The sequence below is a fragment of the Chrysemys picta genome, chromosome 1, assembly GCF_011386835.1.
Source record: "Chrysemys picta bellii isolate R12L10 chromosome 1, ASM1138683v2, whole genome shotgun sequence".
In the NCBI taxonomy this organism is placed as follows: Eukaryota; Metazoa; Chordata; order Testudines; family Emydidae; genus Chrysemys; species Chrysemys picta.
In genome coordinates this window covers 161,636,071-161,663,253 of record NC_088791.1, presented here as the reverse complement: position 1 = coordinate 161,663,253, position 27,183 = coordinate 161,636,071, and the positions used below count along the sequence as shown (strand labels likewise).

The window sequence follows — 27,183 nt, the reverse complement described above, 5'->3', positions numbered from 1 at the left end:
TGGAATAGTAAGGATGCTCTTCCATAAACAAAATAGCAACTTATGCAACTGTTCCTTCTCTAGGACAGTAATAAACAGAAAAATTATAAACAAGAACATGAGCAAACTGTATGCTGGTAAGAACCTGCTGCTTCTTCTCCCATGCCCTATTTTCTACTCCGTTTGTTCCTTGCCTGTTTTTCATTTACCCCTACCTGCCTCCTTGCCCATTCAGCTGCCTTGCAGATCTTGATTCTCCAAAACCATTGTTGCCCTCTCAAAGATATTCCCAGGACTCCCAACTCTCATTAGCTATTGATTTCTCCCTCCCCATACGGCTGCAGATTTTTTCCCCAAGGATGCATGTGTGTGGGGGGAAGGGGGTCACTTGAGGGGTACCTTCTGTGCCATTCTGTTAGTTTCTTTCATAAGTTGTGGAAGTTCCTATCAATGTTCTCCTTAAAATTGGAAACAACCTTACCTTATGCAGCTGTTACAGGCCCAGGTATCACTGCTGAATCATGACATAGCTAGTATTTTTGCTAAAATATTTATCTGATTGCAGTCCATGCTCTTAGTTTATGTAAACCCAGATCAAACTGGACTCATTAGGATAAACAAATGTCAGATGCTATTCATGAGTCCTTGGAATAATCCGTAAATCCAGATCAAAACAAGATCCCCCATTTGTTTTGTTATCACTTGACACACAGAGAGCTTTTGAAACGGAAAGTTACACTCTATTATAAGCCCTGTCCTGTATGGAAGATGCCCCCCCAGTTCTTTAAATGGATAAATGCTCTTTACACCAGCCCAAAAGGAGCTGTGTGAGTTAATAGGACTAAATCTCCCCTGTTTGAATTACACAGAGGGCCTAAGCAAGGGTGTCCATTGTGTTCTTTACTTTTTGCACTGGCCATAGAGCTGATTAAACAGGAGATAGGAACAATAATCTATTACAGGAATAGCATTTGAAAGAACACATCAGCAAATAAAGCTATTTTCTCATGATATGTAATTATTTTTACCTAACCCAAACATTTCCCTAAAACTAGTATTTAAAGAAATTCATGATTTTGGGAAAGTGTTTAGACTGAAAGGAAATTGTCACATCTGAAATGCTAGCTATCTATATATTTGCCAGACTCTGAAGTCCTTCCAGAAAATATTTGGGTACAAATGGGCAACAAATTCTATAAAATACATGGGAATTCAAATCTCAAACAACCTAGAGCACTATGATTTAAATGTCAAACCACTATTTCAGTAAATAAAAAAGATCTGCAGTGCTCAGGGAAGTATGCAGTTTCTTGTTTGGGGAAAAATAAACTCAATCAAAATGAGTATTTTGCCAAAGATTTCTTTCTTGTTTCAAGATTACAGAAATATAAAGGATGTTAGTATTTATATGGAATAAGAAAAGACCAAGAGTGAGTGCAGATACTTTGTACAAATTCATTGAACAGAGTGGCCTAGCTGTTCCAAATACTCTCTGATGTCAAGCCACCCATCTCAAAGCAGTAGTGCATTGGGGATGCTCAAACTCAGCCAAACACAGGATCTTTATGGAACAAGAAAATTGTAGCAGTGTAAATATTGCTAGACTATGACAGATTATTATTATTAATAATTATTATTAATAATTAATACATTCTCTCCATTCAGAAATAGCAACGGTTATTCTATGGGTTTGGGATAGAATTATAAATATTTTTTTTCCCTCACCAATGACACCCATTGCAAATATCCAGATCTTAAACCAGAGAGTTTTAAAGAATGGGGGAGCCATCAACTACATATGGTAGGCCAGCTATTCAGCAAAGAAACTTTTCTAATTTATTTAGAGATCAAAACTAACTTTAACCAACCTACTCTCCCATGGTATCACTACTTTCAAGTGTGGCATTATATGTCCCAACTTTCTAGAAAAACTGTCATATACAGAAAGCTAACTTGAATAGACGTGATGGAGTCAGGCCAATTAGGAAACATAAAAATAACTATTTTACATCAGTCTTTGCAGACAACTTTCCTAACAAAAACATGTCCATATATATATGATATGTTGGGAAATGACCTGGACAGACACATTACCCCAGACGAATGAGAGCTGAGCTGGAAAAGAGGGCTATCACTCTCACTCTGTAGCATGATAAAAGAAATTTTCTTAAGATACTTTTTGAATGGTACCTCATGCCAGTCAGGTTAAAAATGTATCCCCATTCGATCTTTATATCTATATTGGAGAAAGTGTGGTGAAAGAGATTTTATGTCCAGTCATTAGAGAGTATTGGGATGTGATTCATAATCAAATATTACAACTTGTTGGATACTTAACCCTCCTGCGGCTTTCTAGTGGAAATGGTCACACAAAAGGGAATGAATTAATTTTTCATCTGCTAGTAACTGCTCGGCTGTTGATAGCCTCTAATTGGAAAAAGAAAAATAGTGCATCCAACTCTAGAGGAATTGTTCAAGAAATATGGAAAAATTAATGCACGAATTATGTACCCATCAAAACAGAGGATACATAGATATTTAGATTTATTCAATACTCCGTGTGTTCATCTGTCAAAAACAAAACCAGCACACCTGGCCAATTTTTTCAATAGACATGCCTCATTTGTTAAATATGTGTAATTAGTGATTTCACATAATTTAATAAAATCACTAGAAACAGTGTGGAGTAGTGTAAATATGCTCACTCTGTAATGTGGTAATACCCTGTTAAATAGAAAGATCTGATGATTATATTACAGAATAATGTTTCGCTAAACAAAAGCACACTTATTATAATTATTGTTTTGTCTCTGATATTTACATGGCAAGGATTTGTAAACCTGTTAAAACTTCCTAATAAATAAATAGTTAAATAAAAGTGGGTAGAAATTTGTAGAAGCATGGTATGCTGTGAACACTTTGTTTGGTATTAGTGGAGAAAATCTGGTTACCTGTCTGAAAGAAAACATTAATTATTGCTGGCCAGTGATCATGTATCTCTTTGTTTTAGGGGAGGTCCGTGGATTTTCCTCCTTCAAAGTTAAAGGCAGGTTATGGAGAGCAAGCATGTTATGTTCTTGATTGTTTAGCTGAAGAAGCCTTGAAACATACTGACTTTAGCTGGAAAAGGTATAGTGTACTTATAAGAATCCCTCTGTATAACTTGTTTTCAAATGAACAAATGCTAATTGTACAGGATGACAAACCTCATGTATATTAATGAAGCCAGAACAAATAAGTGTTAAAGCTTTATTTGTAGTTCACTACGTTCAAAAGATTAGTTCAGTCAAGCTTGTAACAGTAGGACAAATTAATTCCTAGTGCACTACCACTCAATTCGGTAGAGTTACACCAGAGCTGAATTTGGACAATTGTGTGGTGTTTTGTTTTTTGTTTTTTCTCTTCTTTCATTTAACTAGATTTAGATTAGCTGGGTTAGTTTAATATCTCTCGTTTATCTTCCTGTATAGTATTATCTTTTGCTAGTCAAACACTTGGGTAGTGACCTATTGATTGATGTCTTGTTATAACGTCTCCATACCTAATTTCTGGCTCTTTCAATGGTAAGTAAGGTGAACTGTAGAGTCTAGATGCAATTAAACAATAAGCTCAATACATATTGTGATCAGAAGGAAAATTTGGGAGAAAGGTGAGTGGAGAGGAATTTCCAAGAAGCGAAATTTTGTTTAAAAACACTTAAAAAAAAAAAATCCTTAATTTTTCTCTGAAATGGTACAGAGGAAATGAATTTAATGGCTAACATATACTATTTACTATTATTGACAAAGTTTAAGTGATACATAAGATAAAAATTAATCTGTAGCGACTCATGCTTGAATCTTCTAAGGTTAAGTCACAAGTGAAAATGAATCTGAACCTAATCCCTAGGTGTCTTCACAACAGAGAAACTGTAAGGTTTGGCACAATAATGAATCCATGCATTGAGTTCTAAGGGTATGTCTACAGTACAAAATTAAGTCGATTTTATAGAATTCAATTTTTAGAAATCGAATTTATACAGTCAATTGCGTATGTTCACACAAAGCGCATTAAGTCGGCGGAGTGCGTCCTCACTACCGTGGCTAGCATCGACTTACGGAGCAGTTCACTGTGGTTAGCTATCCCACAGTTCCAGCAGTCTCCACCGCCCATTGGAATTCTGGGTTAAGCTCCCAATGCCTGATGGGGCAAAAACATTGTTGCGGGTGATTTTGGGTATATGTCGTCAGTCGCCCTTCCCTCCATGAAAGCAATGGCAGACAATCATTTCGCACCTTTTTTCCTGGGTTACCCATGCAGATGCCATACCACGGCAAGCATGGAGCCCGCTCAGCTCACCGTCACCGCTGCTGTTGTGGACAAGTCTACTGTGGGGGCTGCTGTGATCCAAGTAGCCAATGCAATCATTGACGTTCTGTTATCAAGGGTAGTGACTCTGGAAAATGTGTGGGCCTTTTTAGATTTTAGGTGCATCATATTCCTGTCCTTTGTCGCTGGTGAAGAAGTCTTGCAGCCGTACATTCCAGTCTGATCGGCGCTGCAACACTCCATAGCACTTCTGTGGTTGACACATGTAACAGCTCTAGGGCTCTTGCTCTTTTAGCTTAGCCGAGGTACCTTGCCCTACTCGGACCTCCAAGCATTCAACACAGAAGCACCTGCAGCAGCTGGCATTGCTACGCGGCAGCAGCTCCTTGCCTTTGCAGCAGACGATGCAGTGGGACTGCTAACGGTCGTCATCCACCGCTTCCGCTGCAACTCTGCTCTCCTGCTCCCCAGCAACGAGCTCGGGGGATCCATATTGGTCCTCCTGGGTGCTGCTGGCAGCAGACGCAGTAGGACTGGTAACAGTCCTCGTCGGACATGTAGCTTGGCCAGGGGTTCTGGAAACGTCTTCCTTGCCCGGCTCCTAGCAACCTCCAGGGCATGGTGTACAGCTCCATCACTTCCCCTGCAACTCTGCTCTCCTGCTCCCTGCAACGAGCTCGGGGGATCTGTTCATGAAGCCTGGACAGTAGTAAGGAGCAGTTCAACTATAGGCTGAGCAAGTGCAGAATGGTGGTAGAATGTGCCTTTGGACGTTTAAAAACTCGCTGGCGCTGTTGGTCAGACCTCAGCGCAACCAACATTCCCATTGTTATTGCTGCTTGCTGTGTGCTCCATAACATCTGTGAGTAAGGGGGAGACGTTTATGGCAGGGTGGGAGGTTGAAGCAAATCGCCTGGCATCCGATTTTGAGCAGCCAGACACCAGGGCGATTAGAAGAGCACAGCAAGGCGCGCTGTGCATCAGAGAGGCTTTGAAAACCAGTTTCATGACTGGCCAGGCTTCAGTGTGACAGTTGTGTGTGTTTCTCCTTGATGCAAACCCACCCCCTTTGTTGATTTTAATACCCTGTAAGCCAACCACCCTCCCCCCTTCAAAATAAAGTAACTATTGTTTTGAAACCATGTGTTCTTTCTTTATTAATTTTTAAAAAATGAGATGAGGGTCAAGGTAGCCCAGGTAGGGTGGGGGAGGAGGGAAGGACAAGGCCACATTGCTTATTGTAGCCACACTAAAAATCAAACTGTTTGAATGACAGCCTTCTGTTGCTTGGGCCATCCTCTGGAGTACGGTTTTTTTCGCCTTCTAATCTCCGATAACATCAGGGATGGAGATGATAGGGAGAGCGTAGAATATTTCTACGCTCTCCCTATCATCTCCATCCCTGATGTTATCTGCTATTCTGGGGGGACTGCATGGTCGCCTGTGTTGCTGCGTTCGCCACGCTGACCAAACAGGAAATGAAATTCAAAAGTCCCCGGGGCTTTTCATGTGTACCTGGCTAGTGCATTGGAGTTCAAAGCGCTGTCCAGAGCGGTCACAATGGAGCACTCTGGGATAGCTCCTGGAGGCCAATACCATCGATTTGCATCCGCTCTACCCCAAATTCGACCCAGCAAAGTCGATTTCAGCGCTACTCCTTTCGCTGGGGAGGAGTACAGAAGTCGATTTTAAGAGCCCTTTAGGTCGACAGAACGGGGTTGGGTGTGTGGATGCATTCATTTTTAAATCGACCTAACACGGCTAAATTCAACCTAATCCCGTAGTGTAGACCAGGTCTAAGCCTAAACTACTGACATTTTTTTCAGGTCAAATCTGTATGTGTTGTGTCTATGTAAATTCCTCATCACTGTGCTTCATTATACCTGGGCATAGTCAGCATCCATAACTCTCCCCTAAGAATTTTGTTTGCTTATAGTTGTTCTTGAGAAGTACATTTATTGTGTGGTTTGAAAGCTGTAATGTTCTATGAATGTGTATGTTATTTCAGACCAGCATACCCAACAGAGGAGCTAGAAGAAGAAGCAATAACAGAAGATGATGCAGAATTGACACTTAATAAACTGGAGGAAGAAATTGAGGTAGGTCCATATGATTTTTTCCAGTTATACTTATCAATGGTGAGCCTTTTTTTTTTTTGTTCGTGTTCTTTATTTTATTGTCTTGTTGTTGTCCATGCCCTCATCCTTTTTTTTCCTAGACTTTCCTGTGTTGTCAGCTCCTCTTTACTTCCTCTTGTTCTCATTTTAATTTAATTTAGTTTAGAGCATAGTGCTCTAGACTGTAAACCTTACAGGGCAGAGCATCTGTCTTTATCTGCATGTACAGGTATTGTAAAGCATCATAGACATTTATAGTGGACTAGAAATAACTACATTATTTCCTATGGGACTGAATCCCGAGGTGCTTTGTTTCTGAGAACATCAATAAGAGTTTGCAATTGGAGTTTTTGTTTGAGCAAGGACTTCAGGATCTGGTTTATTGCTTAAAAAGTCACACACCACTTCACAAATGCAGGACCCAGTCCTACAACGTCTACACTACGAAATTAGTTCGAATTTATAGAAGCCGGTTTTATTGAAATCGGTTGTATACAGCCGATTGTGTGTGTCCACACAATAAAATGCTCTAGGTGCTCTAGTCGGCGGACCGCGTCCACAGTACAAGGCTAGCGTCGACTTCCAGAGCATTGCACTATGGGTAGCTATCCCACAGCTATCCCACAGTTCCCGCAGTCTCCGCCGCCCCTTTGAATTCTGGGTTGAGATCCCAATGCCCGGATGATGCAAAACAGTGTCGCGGGCGGTTCTGGGTACATGTCGTCAGGCCCCTCCCTCCCCCGTCACAGCAACGGCAGACAATAGATTCGCGCCTCTTTACCTGGGTTACCTGTGCAGACAACATGGAGCCCGCTCAGCTCAGCTCAGCTCACCGTCACCATATGTCCTCTGGGTGCCGGCAGACGTGGGACTGCATTGCTACACAGCAGCAGCTGCTAACTGCCTTTTGGCGGTAGACGGTGCAGTAGACTGGTAGCCTTCATCGGCGATCTGAGTGCTGGCAGCCGTGGGGCTTGCCTTTTGGCAGTAAATGGTGTATTACGACTATTAGCCGTCCTATTACAAGTCGGGTCATCGCACGTTAGCAGAGTCTTCCCCGAGCAGCCGATTGTGCAATAGGCCTGAAGACCATCGTCATACGCCGCCCCGTATTTGCTGCCAAGCACCCAGAAAGATGCCGAGGGCTATCAGTCACGCTGCACCGTCGTCTTAAGATGTAAAAAATAGATTTGCTCTGTATTCATTTGCTTCCCCCTCCCTCCGTCAAATCAACGGCCTGCTAAGCCCAGGGTTTTCAGTTTAATCTTTGGGGGGAACATTCTGTGTGACAGTTGTTTGTGTTTCTCCCTGATGCACAGCCACCGTTCTTGATTTTAATTCCCTGTGCCTGTACGCCATGTCGTCACTCAGCCCGCCCTCCCTCCTTCCCCTAGTCCGTCAGATACTACGTTTGCGCCACAGCTCAGAGAGCCGAGAAGCGGTTCGCGCCTTTTCTTTGAATTCTGGGTTGAGATTCCAATGCCCGGATGATGCAAAACAGTGTCGCGGGCGGTTCTGGGTACATGTCGTCAGGCCCCTCCCCCCTCATCACAGCAACGCAGACAATAGATTCGCGCCTTTTTACCTGGGTTACCTGTGCAGACAACATACCACAGCAAGCATGGAGCCCGCTCAGCTCAGCTGAGCTCACCGTCACCATATGTCCTCTGGGTGCTGGCAGACGTGGGACTGCATTGCTACACAGCAGCAGCTGCTAACTGCCTTTTGGCGGTAGACGGTGTAGCATGAGTGATAGCCATGGGGCTGGCAGCCGTAGGGCTGCATTGCACCAGCCCCTTGCCAGGCGATGGTATATTATGATTGGTACCCGTCGTCATCGTATTGGTGTGGCTGTCAATCATGGCCACCTGGGCAGACATGCTACTGTTTCGATGATGATGGCTACCAGTCGTAATATACTATTTTCTGCCAATTGCCCAGTATTGTCTGCTAAGCACCCAGAAGAGGCCGAGGGCGATGCTGGGTGCTGGCGGACGTGGGGCTGGCAGACGTGGGGCTGCATTGCTACACAGCAGCAGCCCCTTGCCTTTTTGCAGATGATGGTATTTTATGACTGGTATCCGTCATCGTCGTACTGGTATGGGTATGGCTGTCACTCATGCTGCACCGTCGGCTGCCACCTTAAGATGTAAAAAATAGATTTGTTCTGTATTCATATGCTTCCCCTTCCTCCGTGAAATCAATGGCCTGCTAAGCCCAGGGTTTTCATTTTAATCTTTGGGGGGACCATTCTGTGTGACAGTTGTTTGTGTTTCTCCCTGTTCCTGTACCTGTACGCCATGTCGTCACTCGGCCCTCCCTCCCTCCCTCCCGCCCTCCCTCCTTCTCCTGGTCCATCAGATACTACTTTCGCGCCTTTTTTCTGACCAGGCGCCATAGCTAGCACTGGGATCATGGAGCCCGCTCAGATCACCGCGGCAATTATGAGCACTATGAACACCACGCGCATTGTCCTGGAGTATATGCAGAGCCAGGACATGCCAAGGCGAAACCCGGACCAGGCGAGGAGCTGATTGCAGCGCGGCGACGAGAGTGATGAGGAAATTGACATGGACATAGACCTCTCACAAGGCACAGGCACCAGCAATGTGGAAATCATGGTGTCACTGGGGCAGGTTGATGCCGTGGAACGCCGATTCTGGGCCCGGGAAACAAGCACAGACTGGTGGGACCGCATCGTGCTGCAGGTATGGGACGATTCCCAGTGGCTGCGAAACTTTCGCATGCATAAGGGCACTTTCATGGAACTTTGTGACTTGCTGTCCCCTGCCCTGAAACGCCAGGATACCAAGATGAGAGCAGCCCTCACAGTTGAGAAGCGAGTGGCGATAGCCCTGTGGAAGCTTGCAACGCCAGACAGCTACCGGTCAGTCGGGAATCAATTTGGAGTGGGCAAATCTACGGTGGGGGCTGCTGTGATCCAATTTGCCAGGGCAATGAAAGACCTGGTGATAGCAAGGGTAGTGACTCTGGGCAACGTGCAGTCAATAGTGGATGGTTTTGCTGAAATGGGATTCCCAAACTGTGGCGGGGCCATAGACGGAACCCATATCCCTATCTTGTCACCGGAGCACCAAGCCACCGACTACGTAAACCGCAAGGGGTACTTTTCAATGCTGCTGCAAGCCCTGGTGGATCACAAGGGACGTTTCACCAACATCAACGTGGGATGGCCGGGAAAGGTACATGATGCTCGCGTCTTCAGGAACTCTGCTCTGTTTCGAAAGCTGGAGGAAGGGACTTTCTTCCCGGACCAGAAAGTGACCATTGGGGATGTTGAAATGCCTATCGTGATCCTTGGGGACCCAGCCTACCCCTTAATGCCATGGCTCATGAAGCCGTACACAGGCAGCCTGGACAGGAGTCAGGACCTGTTCAACTATAGGCTGAGCAAGTGCCGAATGGTGGTGGAATGTGCATTTGGACGTTTAAAAGCGCGCTGGCGCAGCTTACTGACTCGCTCAGACCTCAGCGAAAAGAATATCCCCATTGTTATTGCTACTTGCTGTGCGCTCCACAATATCTGTGAGAGTAAGGGGGAGACCTTTATGGCGGGGTGGGAGGTTGAGGCAACTCGCCTGGCCGCTGATTACGCGCAGCCAGACACCAGGGCGGTTATAGGAGCACAGCAGGGCGCGGTGCGCATCAGAGAAGCTTTGAAAACGAGTTTTGTGACTGGCCAGGCTACTGTGTGAAACTTCAGTTTGTTTCTCCTTGATGAACCCTCCAAACCCCCCCCCCCCCCGACCCGGTTCACTCTACTTCCCTGTAAACCAACCACCCCACCCCACCCTCCCCTCCCGCTTGCAGAGGCAATAAAGTCATTTTTTTTTAACATTCATGCATTCTTTATTAGTTCCTTACAGAGGTAGGGGGATAATTGCCAAGGTAGCCTGGGATGGGTGGGGGAGGAGGGATGGAAAAGGACACACTGCATTTTAAAACTTTAACTCTTATTGAAGGCCAGCCTTCTGATGCTTGGGCGATCATCTGGGGTGGAGTGACTGGGTGGACGGAGGCCCCCCCACCGTGTTCTTGGGCGTCTGGGTGAGGAGGCTATGGAACTTGGGGAGGAGGGCTGTTGGTTACACAGGGGCTGTAGCGGCGGTCTCTGCTCCTGCTGCCTTTCCTGCAACTCAACCATACGCTCGAGCATATCAGTTTGATGCTCCAGCAGACGGAGCATTGCCTCTTGCCGTCTGTCTGCAAGCTGACGCCACCTATCGTCTTCAGCCCGCCACTTGCTCTGTTCTTCCCGCGATTCAGCCCGCCACCTCTCCTCTCGTTCATATTGGGCTTTTCTCATCTCCGTCATTGACTGCCTCCACGCATTCTGCTGTGCTCTATCAGCCTGGGCAGACATCTGGAGCTCCGTGAACATCTCGTCCCTCGTCCTACGTTTTCTCTTTCTAATGTTCACGAGCCTCTGCGAAGGAGAAACATTTGCAGCTGGCGGAGGAGAAGGGAGAGGTGGTTAAAAAAGACACATTTTAGAGAACAATGGGTACACTCTTTCATTACAAGGTCGCATATTTCGGCTTGCAGGCAGCCATCGTAGGCCACAGTGTTTTGGCTTTTTTAACCTTCTTAACATGCGGGAAAGGTTGCAAACAGCAGCGCATTTCCCATATCAAGGATGAATTGGGTTGTCCATTTAAAATGGGGTTTCAATGTAAAAGGAGGGGGCTGCGGTTTCCCGGTTAACATGCGGCACAAACACAAGTAACCCTCCCCCCCCCCCCCCCCCCCCCCCCCCACACACACACACGATTCTCTGGGATGATCACTTCACCCCTCCCCCCACCGCGTGGTTAACAGCGGGGAACATTTCTGGTCAGAAGAGCAGGAACGGGCGCCTCTGAATGTCCCCTTAATAAAATCACCCCATTTCAACCAGGAGAGCTTTCTGGAGATGTCCCTGGAGGATTTCCGCTCCATCCCCATACACGTTAACAGACTTTTCCAGTAGATGTACTGGCCGCGATTGCCAGGGCAAAGTAATCATTAAACACGCTTGCTTTTTTTTTGTAATGTTTACAAATAGTTACAAAGTTACACTCACCAGAGGTCTCCTGTGTGCCCTGAGGGTCTTGGGTGAGTTCGGGGGTTACTGGTTCCAGGTCCAGGGTCACAAACATATCCTGGCTGTTGGGGAAACCGGTTTCTCCGCTTCCTTGCTGCTGTGAGCTACCTACAGTACCTCCATCGTCATCTTCCTCGTTCCCTGAACCGTCTTCCCTGTGTGTTTCTCCAGTGAGAGAGTCATAGCACACGGTTGGGGTAGTGGTGGCTGCACCCCCTAGGATCGCATGCAGCTCCGCGTAGTAGCGGCAAGTTTGCGGCTCTGCCCCGGACCTTCCGTTTGCTTCTCTGGCTTTGTGGTAAGCTTGCCGTAGCTCCTTAATTTTCACGCGGCACTGCTGTGTGTCCCTGTTATGGCCTCGGTCCTTCATGGCCTTGGAGATCTTTTCTAATACTTTTCCATTTCTTTTACTGCTACGGAGTTCAGCTATCACTGCTTCATCTCCCCATATGGCGAGCAGATCTCGTACCTCCCGTTCGGTCCATGCTGGAGCTCTTTTGCGATCCTGGGAGGACTCCATCACGGTTACCTGTGCTGATGAGCTCTGCGGGGTCACCTGTGCTCTCCACGCTGGGCAAACAGGAAATGAAATTCAAACCTTCGCGGGTCTTTTCCTGTCTACCTGGTCAGTGCATCTGAGTTGAGAGCGCTGTCCAGAGCGGTCACAATGAAGCACTGTGGGATAGCTCCCGGAGGCCAATAACGTCGAATTCCGTCCACACTACCCCAATTCCGACCCGCAAAGACCGGTTTTATCGCTAATCCCCTCGTCAGAGGTGGTGTAAAGAAACCGGTTTAAAGGACCCTTTAAGTCGAAAGAAAGGGCTTCGTTGTGTGGACGTGTCCAGGCTTAATTCGGTTTAACGCCGCTAAAGTCAACCTAAACCCGTAGTGTAGACCAGGCCTTATTTACACAATAGTCTAGAAACCTAAACGAAAATTGCGGCACAAGATATGTTTCCTGAATGAAGCATTTGCAACCTGAGTCCAATCCAATTCCAAAGGACGTCTTTCCACAGACGTGAATTATTATTAGTACTCCTGTAAGAAAAACAGTGTATACAGAGGTAGACCTTATACAATTTAATTATTTCTGTTGTAAATGGGTTCTACACTTATTTGCTTTGGTGTTTCTTTTTCTGTTAATCTGTAAAATTCCTATTGCCTAATTCCTAAATATAAAGATTATTGTAGGCTGCATTGTTAACCAAAAAATTATGACACCTGGACTTAAGATGTACAAATGTGTATTTAATTTCTGCTGATCGATGGATGTTGATTGGTTTGCTAAAGGTCTTTTTCACTCAGATATTTTTATAGGACTTGAGTCTAATTTTCCATAAACTGGTGGCATGACCTCATCACAGGATCTTTTCATCTGGATGAGGTCATGTCAGCATCTTCAAAAGTGGCCTCCATTTTGTGTTTTTGATTTTCTGGGTGTCATGGATATGCAGTCTCTGTGGCATGCAAACACTGAATATTTTTTTTAATTCCTGGCTTAAACAGTACTTTTCCCAAATATGATGCTAGCTAAACATGACCTAACTCAAACATGTTAGCCTGGCACCTGATTTGTTGAAAGGCATTGGAGGGAGGTGTGGCCAGACTGAGTAAGCGCAATTCACAAGCCAAAAGAATTAAGGGCAAAGTAAAGAAGCCTCCCCTGTTGGGACAGCAAACCACCTGAGGGAAGACTTATGTTCCTGAGACCTAAGGCCAGGCAGTCTAGGGAGAGGAAGTCAAGACATTGACTAATGTGCTATGTAAGCCTTTTGACCGGTCTCCCTGCCCCCGACAAGGTCCAGTTAGTGAGAAGTGCTGTGTTAGTAACGTCATCTGGCTCTTTGACTGCAATCCAAGCTCCTATGGCAGAAGAGTCTAGAGGACTGCAATAGTTGAAGGGTTTGCAAACCCGTTATCTTGCGTATCACATTTTTCTTTTTTCTTTTGTTTTTATTAGCTGGGAGACATCCCAGCCTTATATTCTTTAATTTTAGGGTGGGAAAGTGTGGTTGTATAGGTGCATGTGTGTATGAGTGAGTACCCATAAAAGGGAAGGCACAAGAAAAAAGTTCCCCAGATTTTAAACAATCCTAAACTTAGCCTCCTAGGTGTTCGGTGAAAGTGTGTTCTCATAGACTTTAAGGTCAGAAGGGACCATTATGATCATCTGGTCTAACCCCCTGCATGCTGCAGGCCACAAAACCGTCCCTACCCCTTCCCTGGACTCTGCCGTTGAAGTCCCCAATCCTGTGTTTTAGTGACTTCAATCGGCAGAGACCCTCCTGCTAGTGATCCCTGCCCCATGCTGCGGAGGAAGGCGAAAAACCTCCAGAGGCTCAGCCAATCTACCCTGGAGGAAAATTCCTTCCCGACCCCAAATATGGCGATCAGTAAGACCCCGAGCATGTAGGCAAGAGTCTCTAGCCTGACCCCTGTTAGCCATTATACTATTTACCTACCATTGCTTGGTATTCCTTGGCTACTATGTTTTACCATTAAACCATTCCCTCCATAAACTTATCTAACTTAATCTTAAAACCAGACAGGTCCGTCGCCCCCACCGTTTCCCTTGGAAGGCCGTTCCAATATTTCTGCATCTGAGAAACCTAAGAAACTTAAGCTGTCAGCTGTAAACTGTCAAGAATTGTCAGACTTTCACTCACTAGCGTATTTTGTTGAGGCTGTGTGATCTGTGTTGGGGCGAGGACAACCACACAGTTGAAATCTAAGGAGGAATCTTATATTTGACTTTGAGGTTGTGGTTTAGAAGACTTTAATCAAGAATTTGGTTTCAGTTATAAAATATTCAGCCAGTTCTACATTTTGATTTCATTGCCAATGGTAAAACTCTTTAGTTGGGGTTTTTAGCCAATGGAAAACCACCTCCTTAGATTCCTTTTTGGAATTATAAGGAATATTTGTTGTATTAATGTAATGATTTAATTCCAATCCAATATACTTTAACTTTTAACTTGCGTGCCAGTAATACATTTTAACATTTTTAGAAGGTCTCTTTCTAGAAGTCTATAATATATACCTAAACTATTGTTGTATGTAAAGTAAATAAGGGTTTTAAAATGTTTAAGAAGCTTCACTTAAAATTAAATTAAAATGCAGAGCCCCCCTCCCCTCCCCCCCCCCAGATCGGTGGCCAGGACCCAGGCAGTGTGAATGCCACTGAAAATCAGCTCGTGTGCCGCCTTCGGCACACGTGCCATAGGTTGCCTACCCCTGATTTATATTCTGGTAGTGTTCAGTCACAGACCAGACCCTCACTGTGTTACATGCTGTACAAATACATGTCAAAAAACCATCCGTGCCTGGCAGAGCTTAAAGGTAACTGGATTGTGCCCAAGGACCAAATTTTGCACTGGTGTGAAGTATAGATTTAGTCATTTACACCAATACTAATCTGATCCTTGGAGTAGATCTGCCTTGTATGTGTTAATGTAATATACTATGTCACTTGTTGTGCTGAATGGAATGTAACTTCCATTTGACAAATGAATTAAGGCTGTGATTTTTCAAGAGTCTTGAGAACTGGACACCTAGCTCCCTTATTTTCCCTTTAAAATCCCATCTTAAATCTAACTTCTGTAAAAGAAACATGCTACCCAAAGATGCTGCATGTCCTCATGAATTTCAATAAACACAAGCTGTGCTTTCAAAAACTACATGTTATTTTACAAAAACTTGAAAAATATTATTTGTTCTGCTTTAGTTCAGGAAAAGCTGAGGTATTTGAAGAAAAATAATGCAGTATTTACTAATGAAATGTTTTGCAACTTTTCTTTTAAGGAAGAAGAGACAGACAATGAAGAGAACTTTATTGATCTGAATGTTCTAAAGGCACAAACCTATAGATCAGTAAGTTATTACCTATTAGCACCCTGATAATTTACATCTTAAACCATAACTTACTTACTTTGGTTTTACAATTTGTTATGAGTATAAGCTGTCACTTGATTTTTGTCAATATTAATATAGTCTAAATATCAAAAACATACTAACTATAGAGGACCAGCTTATTTTAAAAGACTCAAATACATCAGGTTTCTAAACTTCAGAATCTCTCACAGTTACACGAATCTTGAAGAATCAACTTCCAAGAACTTAAATAGCACCTTGTTTCTCTGTACATATTTTTTTAATTGGATCCAAAATAGTTTCATGTCTGTTATCTTACTAGTAATACATTATTCATTCATTTTAATACTTAATAAAATCAGATAAGATGTTTTAAATCCTAGTACTTAAAGGTACAAAGAAACAACAATAAATCATGAAATAATATAAATCAAATTGTTGTAAATTTTCCTAAGCATGAATATTTCTCCCTGTTCTGAATGCCTTAAGCCATTGTAACTTTATCACCTAGCAATTGTTTTCTTTTGAAATTTAGAAACCTTGAAATGTTTGTTTAGGATATGAATGAATCCACAAAACAAGAAGAGATTTTAGAGTCCACAACAGATGCAGCAGAGTGGAACCTGGAAGTGGAACGTGTTCTTCCACAACTGAAAGTTACAATCAGAACTGACAATAAGGTGTGTATGCTATGGTATAAACGAATTGAATAAGCAGTTTATAGTGAATATCTGCCATTTTTATATATCCCAGTCTTTAAACAACACTGAATAGTTTACAGTGAGATGTTCCAAAACTACCAGTAACTTGCTGTCCCCTGCAAGAGATCTGAGAGAGACTTATTTATATTAATGTTTTTCTAATATTTTACAGTAATTTCTACTGTACTGATATCAGAGCATTTCAGTCATTTGCTAATGTATATTTGAATTCCAGTGGAAACTTTTTAAAACATGGAAAACACTTTTCAGGTTGAACCTTTAATTTGGCTTCTAATAAAAGGTTTTATTGGGACAATTACAGAAATACAGCAAACACATGGATTACTGTTGGATGGTACTTTTGTGTCAGCCACATGAGAGGCGTAGATTCTAGTTCTAGCTCTGCTACAAACTTTTCTAAGTTTGGGCCACCTCTGTCTGGTCCTCAGCCCGTTTATTAAATGGCCAAGGGGGAGCATGGTATCTGTCTCTTACTGTAGGGGAATGAAGCTTTGCTAAATGTGAGCTGTGAAGTGTAGAATTTTAAAGCCAGTCAGTGCAAGAGTCTAGACTACAATGCATGATCTGCTCATTCCCAACCCAGAGCACTATCTCCCATGTTAAATACAGGAGAAAGAGGATTCATTGTCCCAGTGTCTATGCTTTAGTGGTCTGAGAGCTTCCCTAACTGGAGGCAGGTCTCCTTTCCTCTCTGGCCTCTCCCACTCAGTATAAAGAATAGCATTACACTTCATACTCTCTAGAGGTTCCTAAATTATGCATACACACTCAGAACCAATGGAAGATTGGCAGATTATTAACAAAGCATGTTATAAAATAAATAGTACAGTAACTCCTCACTTAATGTTGTCCTGGTGAATGTTGTTACGTTGCTGATCTATTAGGAAACAAGCTCGTTTAAAGTTGCGCAATGCTCCCGTATAAGTCGTTTGGCAGCTGCCTGCTTTGTTCACTGCTTGCAGGTTTCTCTGGAAGAGCAGCCCCTCCTTGGGATTAGACCGAGAGGGGGCCAGGCAGCCTCCCCCCCCCCCCCCATCAGCTCCCCTAAATTCCCTGTAAGGTATGTGGCTTGGCAGCTGCCCAGCAGCAGTTCAGGTGGCCCTCCCCCTACTGCTGTCCTGCCCCTGCCCTGTGCCTTGAAGCTTTGCTCCTGAGAGCTTCTTGCTTGCTGGGGGAGGAGGGAAGAGGGGTGCTGATATCAGGATGTCCCCCTGCTCCTGCCTGTTCTCCCCCCCCCCCACCACCACCACCCCCGTACTCCCTCTCCACAAAGCAGAGGAGGGGGAAGGGCTCAGGGACAGAAGGGAGGGAGCTTGCTGGAAGCTGTTGCTTCCTGTCTGAACTGGCTGATCTGCTTAAAAGGGCAACAAACTTGAAGTGGGGTCAGCGTCCGTAAAGGGGCAGTGCACGTCTCTCTCTCTTTCACTCATGCATGCAGTCCCAGCACTTGGGAAAGTCACACCTGTGCAGCCATGCATGTGCTGTTAGGAGGAGGGAGTGATGCGCTCCAGCTAGATAGTGTGGGCTCATCATGTTCAGTTTTTGCCGGGAAGTGTTTGTAGCTACTGCCCTGCATCTGTTGTGTTTCCTCCCTCCTGCCTCAGTCCATGCTGCCTTGTAGAGTATGAGGCTACATTAACAACAGGGTATTAACCCCTGAGGGCTCGGCCAAGTGCTAGTTCATCATTTAGCAGCAAGGCATTCCCTGGGAAATATTCCACCCTCTTACTCCACCACCTCAACCAAGCTTCACAATCATTCATTGCTGTGTACAATATAAAACGGTTTGTTTAAAATTGTTTAAAACTTATACTGTATATGTATATAATGTCTTTTTGTCTGGTGAAAAAAATGTCCCTGGAACATAACCCTTCCCTCCCTCCCCCTTTTACATTAATTCTTATGGGGAAATTGGATTCGCTTAACATCGTTGTGCATAAAGTCGCATTTTTCAGGAACATAAATACAACTTTAAGTGAGGAGTTAGTGTATGCAAATCCAACATACTTTTTTCTTTCTTTCTTTTTTTTTTAAACAACCCAATCCTGTAAATTTGACATCACAACTAATTTTCACCAGACCAAAAAAAGGACACATGTGACCTACTGCCAAACTTTAAGCCTCTTCTACCTGCCAGTGTAAATTTCATCTTTTCTTTTTGCAGCCTTTCCAAATTTCTGAACAGATTGTGTTGGACATGAGCAAGATTGTAGGCAATAAGCCTCTGAGATTTAACAACTGCTGGAGCTGTGATCTGTGCTTCTGTCTCATGTCATATAGGCACCAACCCAGCAAAACACTGAAGCACATGTGTATTCTCATTGAAGTCAGTGTGGCTACTCATGCTTAAAGTGTTTTGCAGGATTGAGCCATGGTTTATGTGCAGATTTTAGAAAATGGAGTAATATTTTAGAAGGTATTTTTCTCAAATCTATATGTAGTTTATGTATGTTTGCTGTCATCTAGCAGCTGGAGGTACGTTTTTCTTCCCTCCTTTCTTTCCCCTGCCCTCACAGAGAAGGGGGTCAGGTAGTCTTGCTTTTTCATGTCCTTCCTCTCTCCTCCTGATGACTCTGGAGGTGAATTGGAAAGGGAAGATCTGACAATTTGAACATTGGCAGGTCTTTTGACATTTTAGCTATGCTCTCTTTCTCTGCCTGAGACCTAGCAGAGCTAATGGCGTTGTAATCAGTAGTCTCAATATTTGTGCCTGGAAGGCTCCATCACAATGTTTTCTAGCAGAAGTACTTTGAAGATCAGATACACTCCAGAGAGGATGGCCTCAGACATGTTCAGTATTTGGTTTTGGACATGAATGTCACAGTGTGACATTTAGGAGTCTGATAAATTACTTCACCATAAAGCAGCTGCCTGAAGGGATGGAACATGGCAGCTGTGTAACTTAACACAGCAACAGTACTCAATGGATATGGGCAGGTAGGACAATAGCTTTGAGTCGCATACAAGCCTCTGTAGCTCTTTCATGCTTATGCTGCTATCTGAATTTATAATATCTTTCTGATGTACTTTTAGGATTGGAGAATCCACGTAGATCAAATGCATCAGCACAAAGATGGAATCGAATCTGCTTTAAAAGAGACTAGGGTATGTCTCGTACATGCAGAGTACTCTACTGTTCTCTCAGCATTTTTTAACTGACTTCTTTGATTAGATATATATTAATTGTTTGATTCAGTTTTCTTGGGATTGTTTTACAGCACTATGGAGAAATGCAACAAATATGATTGAGGGCTGGTGGGATTGACAAAGGACAAATTATTGGAAAAAATAAAGTTGTATAATTTGTCCAAGAATAAGTAATGGGGGACATAGTGGACTACAAGTATTTGAAGTGTGTACATCCTGAAAATGGAGAGGAATTATTAAAGACTGTGAAGGGTACTTCTTAATAATCAGAGGGAATTTTAAAAAGGAAAACGTAGCTAAATACTGTAATCAAAATAACTTTCTGACCATGAGACTTATTAGACTGGAATAATCTTCGGGGAAATGGTAGAAGCACCATTTCTTGAGAAAATTGAATCTAGTTTAAATTCAAATTAGTTACAAACACTAGAAAACATTATCATAGGTGCAGTCCTGCATTAGCCATAGGCCAAGTGTCCTAATAATTCTTTTCCATCTCAGACTCCTATGATTCAATATCCTTTCTGAATTAGAGGCGTTTTAACAGTGTTCATACATTACATATAAAGTATAATCTTACCCACAAAATATCATTTTCTAGGGTTACCTTGACAAACTTCATAATGAAATCAGTAGGACCCTCGAAAAGGTGAACAGTCGGGAAAAGTACCTCAACAATCAGTTGGAGCATTTGGTTCAGGAATATCGTACAGCACAAGCCCAGCTGAGTGAGGTAATGGACTGATCCATTGCTTTTGCTTTTTGTAGGGCTGAGTTGACTACAGTATGGCCCAAGGATCCAGTGCAGCCTGCAGAGTCCACATCTACTTTCTCCCTCTTACTGTAGGTAGAAGACAAAGGCCTGGACGCACAAAAGGAGTTGAATGTGGTGACTCTGAGCATCACATCTAACTTTTAGACACCTAGAAAATCGCTGTGATAACAAAGCCTGAGTTCCTATGCAAAGACTGGGGGGAAAAGGGGCATCTTAGACTGTGAATCATAAATGCTAGTATACTAAACAGAAAGCTGCCTGAGTTAACTAATGGTAGATGCCGATGTGTGCTAAGCCCTACCCATCATATAAATATAGGCACCCAAATCCAAGTTACAGCTAGGTGCCTAATGATTCTCCCTCTTCTGGAATTAGGCACCTGTGCCATTTTATCAAGAAGCCCGGGGGGGGACTAGAACTTCCCTTATAAATTTTAGCTCAGTGGTTAGGGTACTCACCTAGGATGTGGGAGACACCCCTCCCCCCCGTTCAAGTCCCCCTCCCTCCATCTGAGGGGGGAGAAGGGATTTAAACAGGCATCTGCCAACTCTTAGGTGAGTGCTCTGACCACTGGGCTCTGGGCTAATCTGGTGTGGAGGGCTCTCAATCTTTCAATCAATGATTAGAGCAGGGGGACTGGACCCTGGCTGTCCCACATCCCAGGTCAGTACTCTCACCACCAGGCTACAGAGTCATTATTATGCTTATGCTGTCACTGTCATGTGTCCTCCCTCTCTTTCTCTAGCCCAAATGATTCTTTAATTATTTGTACCCAGAGCAACAGCTTCAACAGGAGAGACAGCCACACATCCCATAGTGCAATAGTTAAGGTACTCACCTAGGGTAGAGGGTGTCAGACCTGTTAAAACCCCTTTGCCCCCTCAGGCAGAGATGGGACTCAAACTGAGGGTCTCCCACATCCCAGGTGAGTACCCTAACCACAGGGCTTAAAGTTATGAGGGAGCTCCTCCTCCTCGCCCCTGCCTCCCCCCAGGTCTTTTGTGTGAACTTGCTTGTGGGGCCGAATCCAGCACATGGATGTGAGAGAGGCGCAGTTAAATCCAGAATGGTGACACGTTACATTTCCTCTTTTGAGGAAGAGGACCTGGGTTCAGGACTGCTGAGTTCCATCCCAGTTCTGACCAAACTCACTGTGGTCTAGGGTAAGGCACTTGCACTCTCTGTGATTCTGTAAACTTACTTCCTTCACATGAGCGTTGTGATCTTTAATTACCATTTGTTAAGGGGTGCTTTCAGATTCTTGAATGATAGACATATGGGCCAGATCTTGCAAACTCTTCCTCACACTCCATTGATTTCATTGGCACTGCATGCATGAATGAGGATTTCCAGAATTGGGATCTAAAAGAGCAAGTATTATAATAAATTCTCTATGCAGTACAGTAACTCCTCACTTAGTTGTCCCGGTTAACATTGTTTCATTGTTATGTTGCTGATCAATTAGGGAACATGCTTGTTTAAAGTTGTGCAATGCTCCTTTATAACGTTGTTTGGCAGCTGCCTGCTTTGTCCACTGCTGGCGGGAAGAGCAGCCCGTTGCAGCTAGCTGGTGGTGGACCAGCAACCCCGCATCAGTTCCCCATTCCACTAAGTTCCCTGTGTGGCAGCCGCCCAGCAGGCTATCAATTGCCGGCAGTTCAGCTGTCCCTCCCCCCACTGCCATGTGCTTCTCCTGCCCTCTCCCTTGGAGCTGTTCCCGGGAGCCTCCTGCTTGCTGTGCAAGGGGAGGAAAGGGGGGCTAAAGTCAGGGTGTCCCCTCAGCCCTGCTCCTGCCCCCCGCTTACCCCATCTTCCATAGAGCACGGGGGACACATGACAGGGCTCAGGACCGAGGGAGTTTCCTGGTAGCAGCTGCCGTCTCAGCTTGCTGATCTACTTAACAAGGCAGTGTACTTAGAGTGGGGTCAGCGTACTTAAAGGAGCAATGCACATCTCTCTCTCTCTCTCTCTCTCTCTCTCACACACACTGTGTGTCTCTGTCTGCCATGCTGTCTCACCTCCCTCCATTCATACTGCCTTGTAGAGCGTGAGGCTACATTAACAACAATGAGCTAACCATTGAGGGCTCAGCCAATTGCTAGTTCATCATTTAGAAGTAAGGCATTCCCTGGGAAATATCGCAACCTCTTCCACCCTCTGACTCCACCACCTCAACCAAGCTTCACAATCATCATTGTGGTGTATCCGTATTAAATTGTTTGTTTTAAAACTTATACTGTGTATGTATGGGTTAGGTTCCAAATAGTCTTTTGTCTGGTAAAAAAAAATTTCCTTGGAACCTAACCCCCCCTATTTACATTAATTCTTATGTGGAAATTGGATTCGCTTAACATCGTTTTGCTTAAAGTCACATTTTTCAGGAATATAACTACAACATTCAGTGAAGAGTTACTGTAGGTATGTTTCTGTTTTGTCAATAATACAGAAAGTGTTCTCTCTTCCAGGCCAAAGAGAAATACCAGCAGGGAAGTGGAGGAGTAACGGAAAGGACTAGAACTCTTTCTGAGGTAGAATATATTTTCACACAATTTGTGTTCTGGACTTAATTCTGAAAAGAGCTCCAATCTTTCATGCATTGTTTTCTAACTTCTAAAGTAGTCCACTGTGCACAGTCATTTGACATTGGGGTTTACCATTTTATGAAATAAACTTTTTCTTATGAAGTACTTTTTCATATCAATGTTTAGAAATTTGTTCATTTCATGAAAGTGGTCTAGAACTGTGAGCTCAGAATTGAGAGAGAGATTCCGAAATTCTAATCCCAGCTCTGCTACTGATTCTATCTGTGAGGTGGGCAAGCTACTTAACATTTCCCCTGTAGTTTTCCTCATCTCTAAGGAGAATAATATATAAAATAAAATATTGATTTTACCTGCCTCATTAGGGCTATTGAGGATTTAATATTTGTAAAGTTCTTTGAAGATATGAGAACCTTAAATTTTATTATTTATATTTATTTAAAAAGTTAACATTTGGTACAGTGGGCCAAAAAATTTCTGATGCAAAGTTTTTTGTAGGAAGACCTGATTTTGTTGAATTTTTCTGATAGAAAATGTCAATTTCAGTGACATTTTTTGGTTTATCTGAAGCAATATTTTGAAACCAAGTGTTTTGTTTCAAAATATCAATTTGTTTTGATTGCAAATGTCAAGCTTTTGTTTCAACACTCCAAATCAAAAAAAATTAATGAAAAGTTCATTCCCTTACTAACTTTACTATTTAGCAAAAAGTACAGGAGAAGTTTTGTGGCACCTTAGAGACTAAGAAATTTATTTGAGCATAAGCTTTTGTGGGCTACAGCCCATTTCATCAGATGCATAGAATGAAACATATAGTAAGAAGATATATATACATACAAAGAACATGTTCTCTGTTCTTTTTGCGGATACAGACTAACACGGATGCTACTCTGAAACCCTTACTATTTAGGTTAAGGTTACAAAAAACCTAACCCACTAGAAGACTAAACTTCTGTTATAGCCTCATCTCATCACACTACTAGAATACACTAGAAACCATCATCACAACATTTATTAAGCTTTTTTTTAAATGTTAGAGACACAAGGTGGATGAGGTAATATCTTGTATTGGTCCAGCTTTTCTTGGTGAAAGAGACAAGCTTTCGAGCTAAAAGCTCTGTGGAGCTTGAAAGCGTGTTTCTTTCATTAACACAAGTTGGTCCAATAAAAAATATTACCTCACCCACCTTGTCTCTCTCATAGTACAAATCTGTCTTCTGAGTGTAGGACCTCTCCAGAATTAGGCCTGTTTTAAAATAATAATAATTTGTACAATTATATTTAATCTTGCATTTAATACTGCTCCGTCCTAAAAGCAGAAGTAATTTTTAAAAACAGAACACCATATGAACTTGAAGTCTTTATAATGTTTTTGTGCTTTGGTAATTAGTGTGCAACTAATAAAGAATAATGCATGACTGAGTGTGTGGATATTGGACACGATTCTAATCTCAGCTACGCTAATGCATATCTGGAGTAAAGCCAGATATATTTGGTGCTATATAGATTTTCATGGGTATAGCTGTGATCAGAACATGGCCCATTGGGACATACCAATACACCCTAGGTGTGCAGTGAAAATGTTTTCCTCTCTCTGAACATATTGAAATAGGGAGGTAAATGTGGCTTATTGGTTCCAACTCATTCATTTCCATGTCATGGTCAAAGTGCTTTATTAGCGAACGGGATCACTGCCTTTTCACAATCCATGCTACAGACACAATACTACTGTACATGCAGACCTTTCAATATACAGTGTCAGTGCTGAAGTTTTTCTTACTCCTACACACAGACATCCCAATGAACTTTATGTACACGTCCCAGGAACTTTTATTGTCTATCTTTTTATTCTGGTACCATCCTTCTGGATTCCTTAACCAACCTGTTTTTTGTAGTAACTACCATCACCTGGCAAACCACTTTCTAGCTCAGAAAACGCAATTCTTAATCTGTTGTAATGTAGACAGGAGTGCTATTCCATCAACCATTCTCTAAGAGAATAGTGGTTCTTGTCTTCCATCAGTTACTGAAATGCATCACTTTTATTGTTATTACTGTATGATAAGAGACCCTTCAAAACAGCAACCCCAGGCCACTGCCAAAATGTTACTCATGTAGCATGACTTGTATTGTTGTTCTTTTTTTCCCACATTAAAAATCCAGTTTGGGATTAGTAATTTGGTGTTGAGAAATATTGTTACTCTATTTACAGCGCTGAGCATAGATTAGTCATTTTTGTAAAACTAATGTAGTTATTCAGGATTTTTTTTTAATTGAAGTTCAAAAATAATGCACACTTAATATCAGTTTCTTCAATTTCAGATTACTGAAGTGTTAGAAAAAGTAAAGCAGGAAATGGAAGAGAAGGGAAGCAGTATGACCGATGGAGGTACGTACATGCCTTCCTCAGGTTAAAAAACTCCCATTCCCTGAGAAACAAGTGCACATTCAGGCCTACATTACGGAAAAATAATCTGGTATATGAAAAATAAAACAAAAGCAGGAATGAGTTACTAAATAAGTGAAAATTTTCAAAAGCGCCTAAGTGATGTAGGAGTCTTTCAAAAGTGACTTAGGCATTTAGGAGTCTAAATCCCATTGGGTTCCAAAAAAATTTTTTTTTGAGAATTTTACCATAAAAATCTCAAAAAATTCATGGGCTCTCTAATTTGAATAACTATATAACTAACCCACTGCTGGTGATGTAGGGCCGGATGCTCCAAACACTTACTACTATCAGTTTGTTCATGGCAGTAAGCATTATGTTTGGTGGCAAGTGTTCACAGGATTGGACCTATAGCTGGTAGAAAAATTCATTTTAGTACTTGTGATGGTTGTCCTGTTTCTATTTTAAATTAATTCTAAAAGTTATATAAGCCTAAATGTTTTGCTGTCTTAAAGTCTCTTTTGGCTGATAAACCTGCTCTATTTCAAAAGTAAAAGGAATTGTGATGCAGACATGGAGAGTATCAGACAGACACCCTAAACACAGGGACTGCAACTTTATTTAATTACTGATGCCTAACTGCGATAAACCACCTGCAATAGCTATCTCACCCTGGAAGCAAACTGTATACACCCTCCCCTCACCACACAGAGTTAATCACCTGGCCTCATACCACCCTTCCTGCCCAGTGACAGTGGTGATGGGTAGAACAAACTCCAGAGCCTGGAACCTGCCCCCCGCCCGTCCCCAGATGCCTTGCTCCACAAAGAGTGGTGTGGAGAGGTGAAGAAGCAGCATCTGCTTTGCAGAGGTGCAAGGGGGTGGGAGGAAAAGGAATGGGATCTGTGGAACACTGCCTTAGCTGAGATCTTCCACTGCCAGCTGTTGACAGTGTCTTCGTTGCTCCCTGTTCCACCGAACACCACCTCAGGTAGAGGGGTGAGCGTTATTGCTGTGCAAAAAATATGAAATTGGAAAACCTATTCTCATTTTTATGCACATTATCAGATCCAACATGTCAAGGAGGCAGCAAAATTATCACCACTTATTTCTATTTTGAATATGTCTTGTGTGTTAAAAATGATGACTCAGTAGAATCGTGTCTCCTTTTGTTCGTTCTCCAGTTAGCAAAGGGAGTGAATTATTGGAAAAGTAATGCTTTTCATGTACAGGAGACTAACACATGTACTATTTGTCTTTGTCTTTTTTTTTTTTTTTTTTTTTTTTTGTAACAGCTCCTTTAGTAAAAATTAAGCAGGCCTTAACCAAACTGAAGCAGGAAACAGTTCAGATGGACATAAGGATTGGTGTAGTGGAACACACGTTACTCCAGTCGAAGCTGAAGGAGAAATCAAATATGACTAGAGATATGCATGCAACTATGATTCCTGAAACTACAATAGGTGCCTATTAAAGTTGCTTGGAATTTACTTGTACTTCAGACAAATTTTTTTTTATAACTTGTTTTTTTACAATATGCTTGTCATGCATTTTAGGGTGCTGCAGATGTGTACATAGCACTTTAGGCTCTATAAATGGAGCCCTGCTGAATTTTGTGACTTAAAGGCTTTCAAACTTATTGCAAGTCTTTTATAAATACATTAATAAATTCTCATTAACTAACTTGTCTCTTCTACTGCACTGTAGTATGTTAAGTAGTATAAAAGTCTATTGACACAGCCTATAATCTTCAAGCCTTGATTAGATATTCTGTGGTGAAAGAAAATTACTTGTGGAAGGCTTGAAAGGAATTTAAAATGTCTGCTATTTATTCTCATTTACATATGATTAACATTAGTATTTAATTGCTGACATTGGAATAATACAGTGCTACCCTTTCTAGAGACCTGGGTCAAATCTGATTCTGGCTGTAAGTGAAAGTAAGTTGTTTGGTCCCCTCCCAGCCCCTATTTGAATTTTATGTATAGAACAAAATAACCTTCCTGTTTGGCACAATTGGGGGTGATTGATAGACTCTTCTGAGGAGGTTTTGATGAGATTAGCAGAGCTGTTGTAAGTCAAAATCTCAGTATTTTGCAAGGCAGCTGTTAGTGTCATGACTCCATCAGGACCTACATGTCCCTCACTTTGATAAGCATGGCAGCATCGTCTACTGGCAAGAGCACCTGAAAAATGCATAAGACCTTGCTTCTATTCCCGGCTCTGCCATTG

At 42.8% G+C, this 27,183-nt stretch overlaps 2 protein-coding genes across 6 annotated transcripts in view; one reads left to right on the top strand and one right to left on the bottom strand.

Moving 5' to 3' along the window:
* IFT57 (intraflagellar transport 57) overlaps positions 1-26,634 on the top strand; it is a 39,513-nt gene extending 12,879 nt beyond the window's left edge. For 2 of the 5 annotated variants that reach the window (XM_005283598.5, XM_065574558.1), the window contains exons 3-11: positions 2,990-3,108; positions 6,296-6,386; positions 15,313-15,381; positions 15,939-16,061; positions 19,137-19,208; positions 19,852-19,983; positions 22,491-22,553; positions 24,888-24,954; positions 26,247-26,634. In XM_005283598.5, the coding sequence (XP_005283655.1) occupies positions 2,990-3,108; positions 6,296-6,386; positions 15,313-15,381; positions 15,939-16,061; positions 19,137-19,208; positions 19,852-19,983; positions 22,491-22,553; positions 24,888-24,954; positions 26,247-26,425 (915 nt within the window). In that variant the 3' untranslated portion in view covers positions 26,426-26,634. The other 3 variants (XM_042853549.2, XM_042853547.2, XM_005283599.5) reach the window with 3 other exon arrangements.
* LOC135976873 (uncharacterized) lies at positions 10,250-12,414 on the bottom strand. The gene is made up of 2 exons (XM_065574599.1): positions 11,488-12,414; positions 10,250-10,874 (listed from the first exon to the last, which is right to left on the bottom strand). The coding sequence occupies exons 1-2, from the start codon at positions 12,026-12,028 to the stop codon at positions 10,372-10,374; spliced, it is 1,044 nt and encodes a 347-aa protein (XP_065430671.1). The 5' UTR covers positions 12,029-12,414; the 3' UTR covers positions 10,250-10,371.
* Positions 26,635-27,183: the final 549 nt, after the last annotated feature.

Bases quoted from the DNA above. Each gene is read 5' to 3' on its own strand.
- LOC135976873 (XM_065574599.1), bottom strand. From the start codon at position 12,028: ATGGAGTCCTCCCAGGATCGCAAAAGAGCTCCAGCATGGACCGAACGG. The intron at 10,875-11,487 runs GTGAGTGTAACT...CTCCTCCGCCAG, and splicing joins GGGCACACAGGAGACCTCTG to CTGCAAATGTTTCTCCTTCG.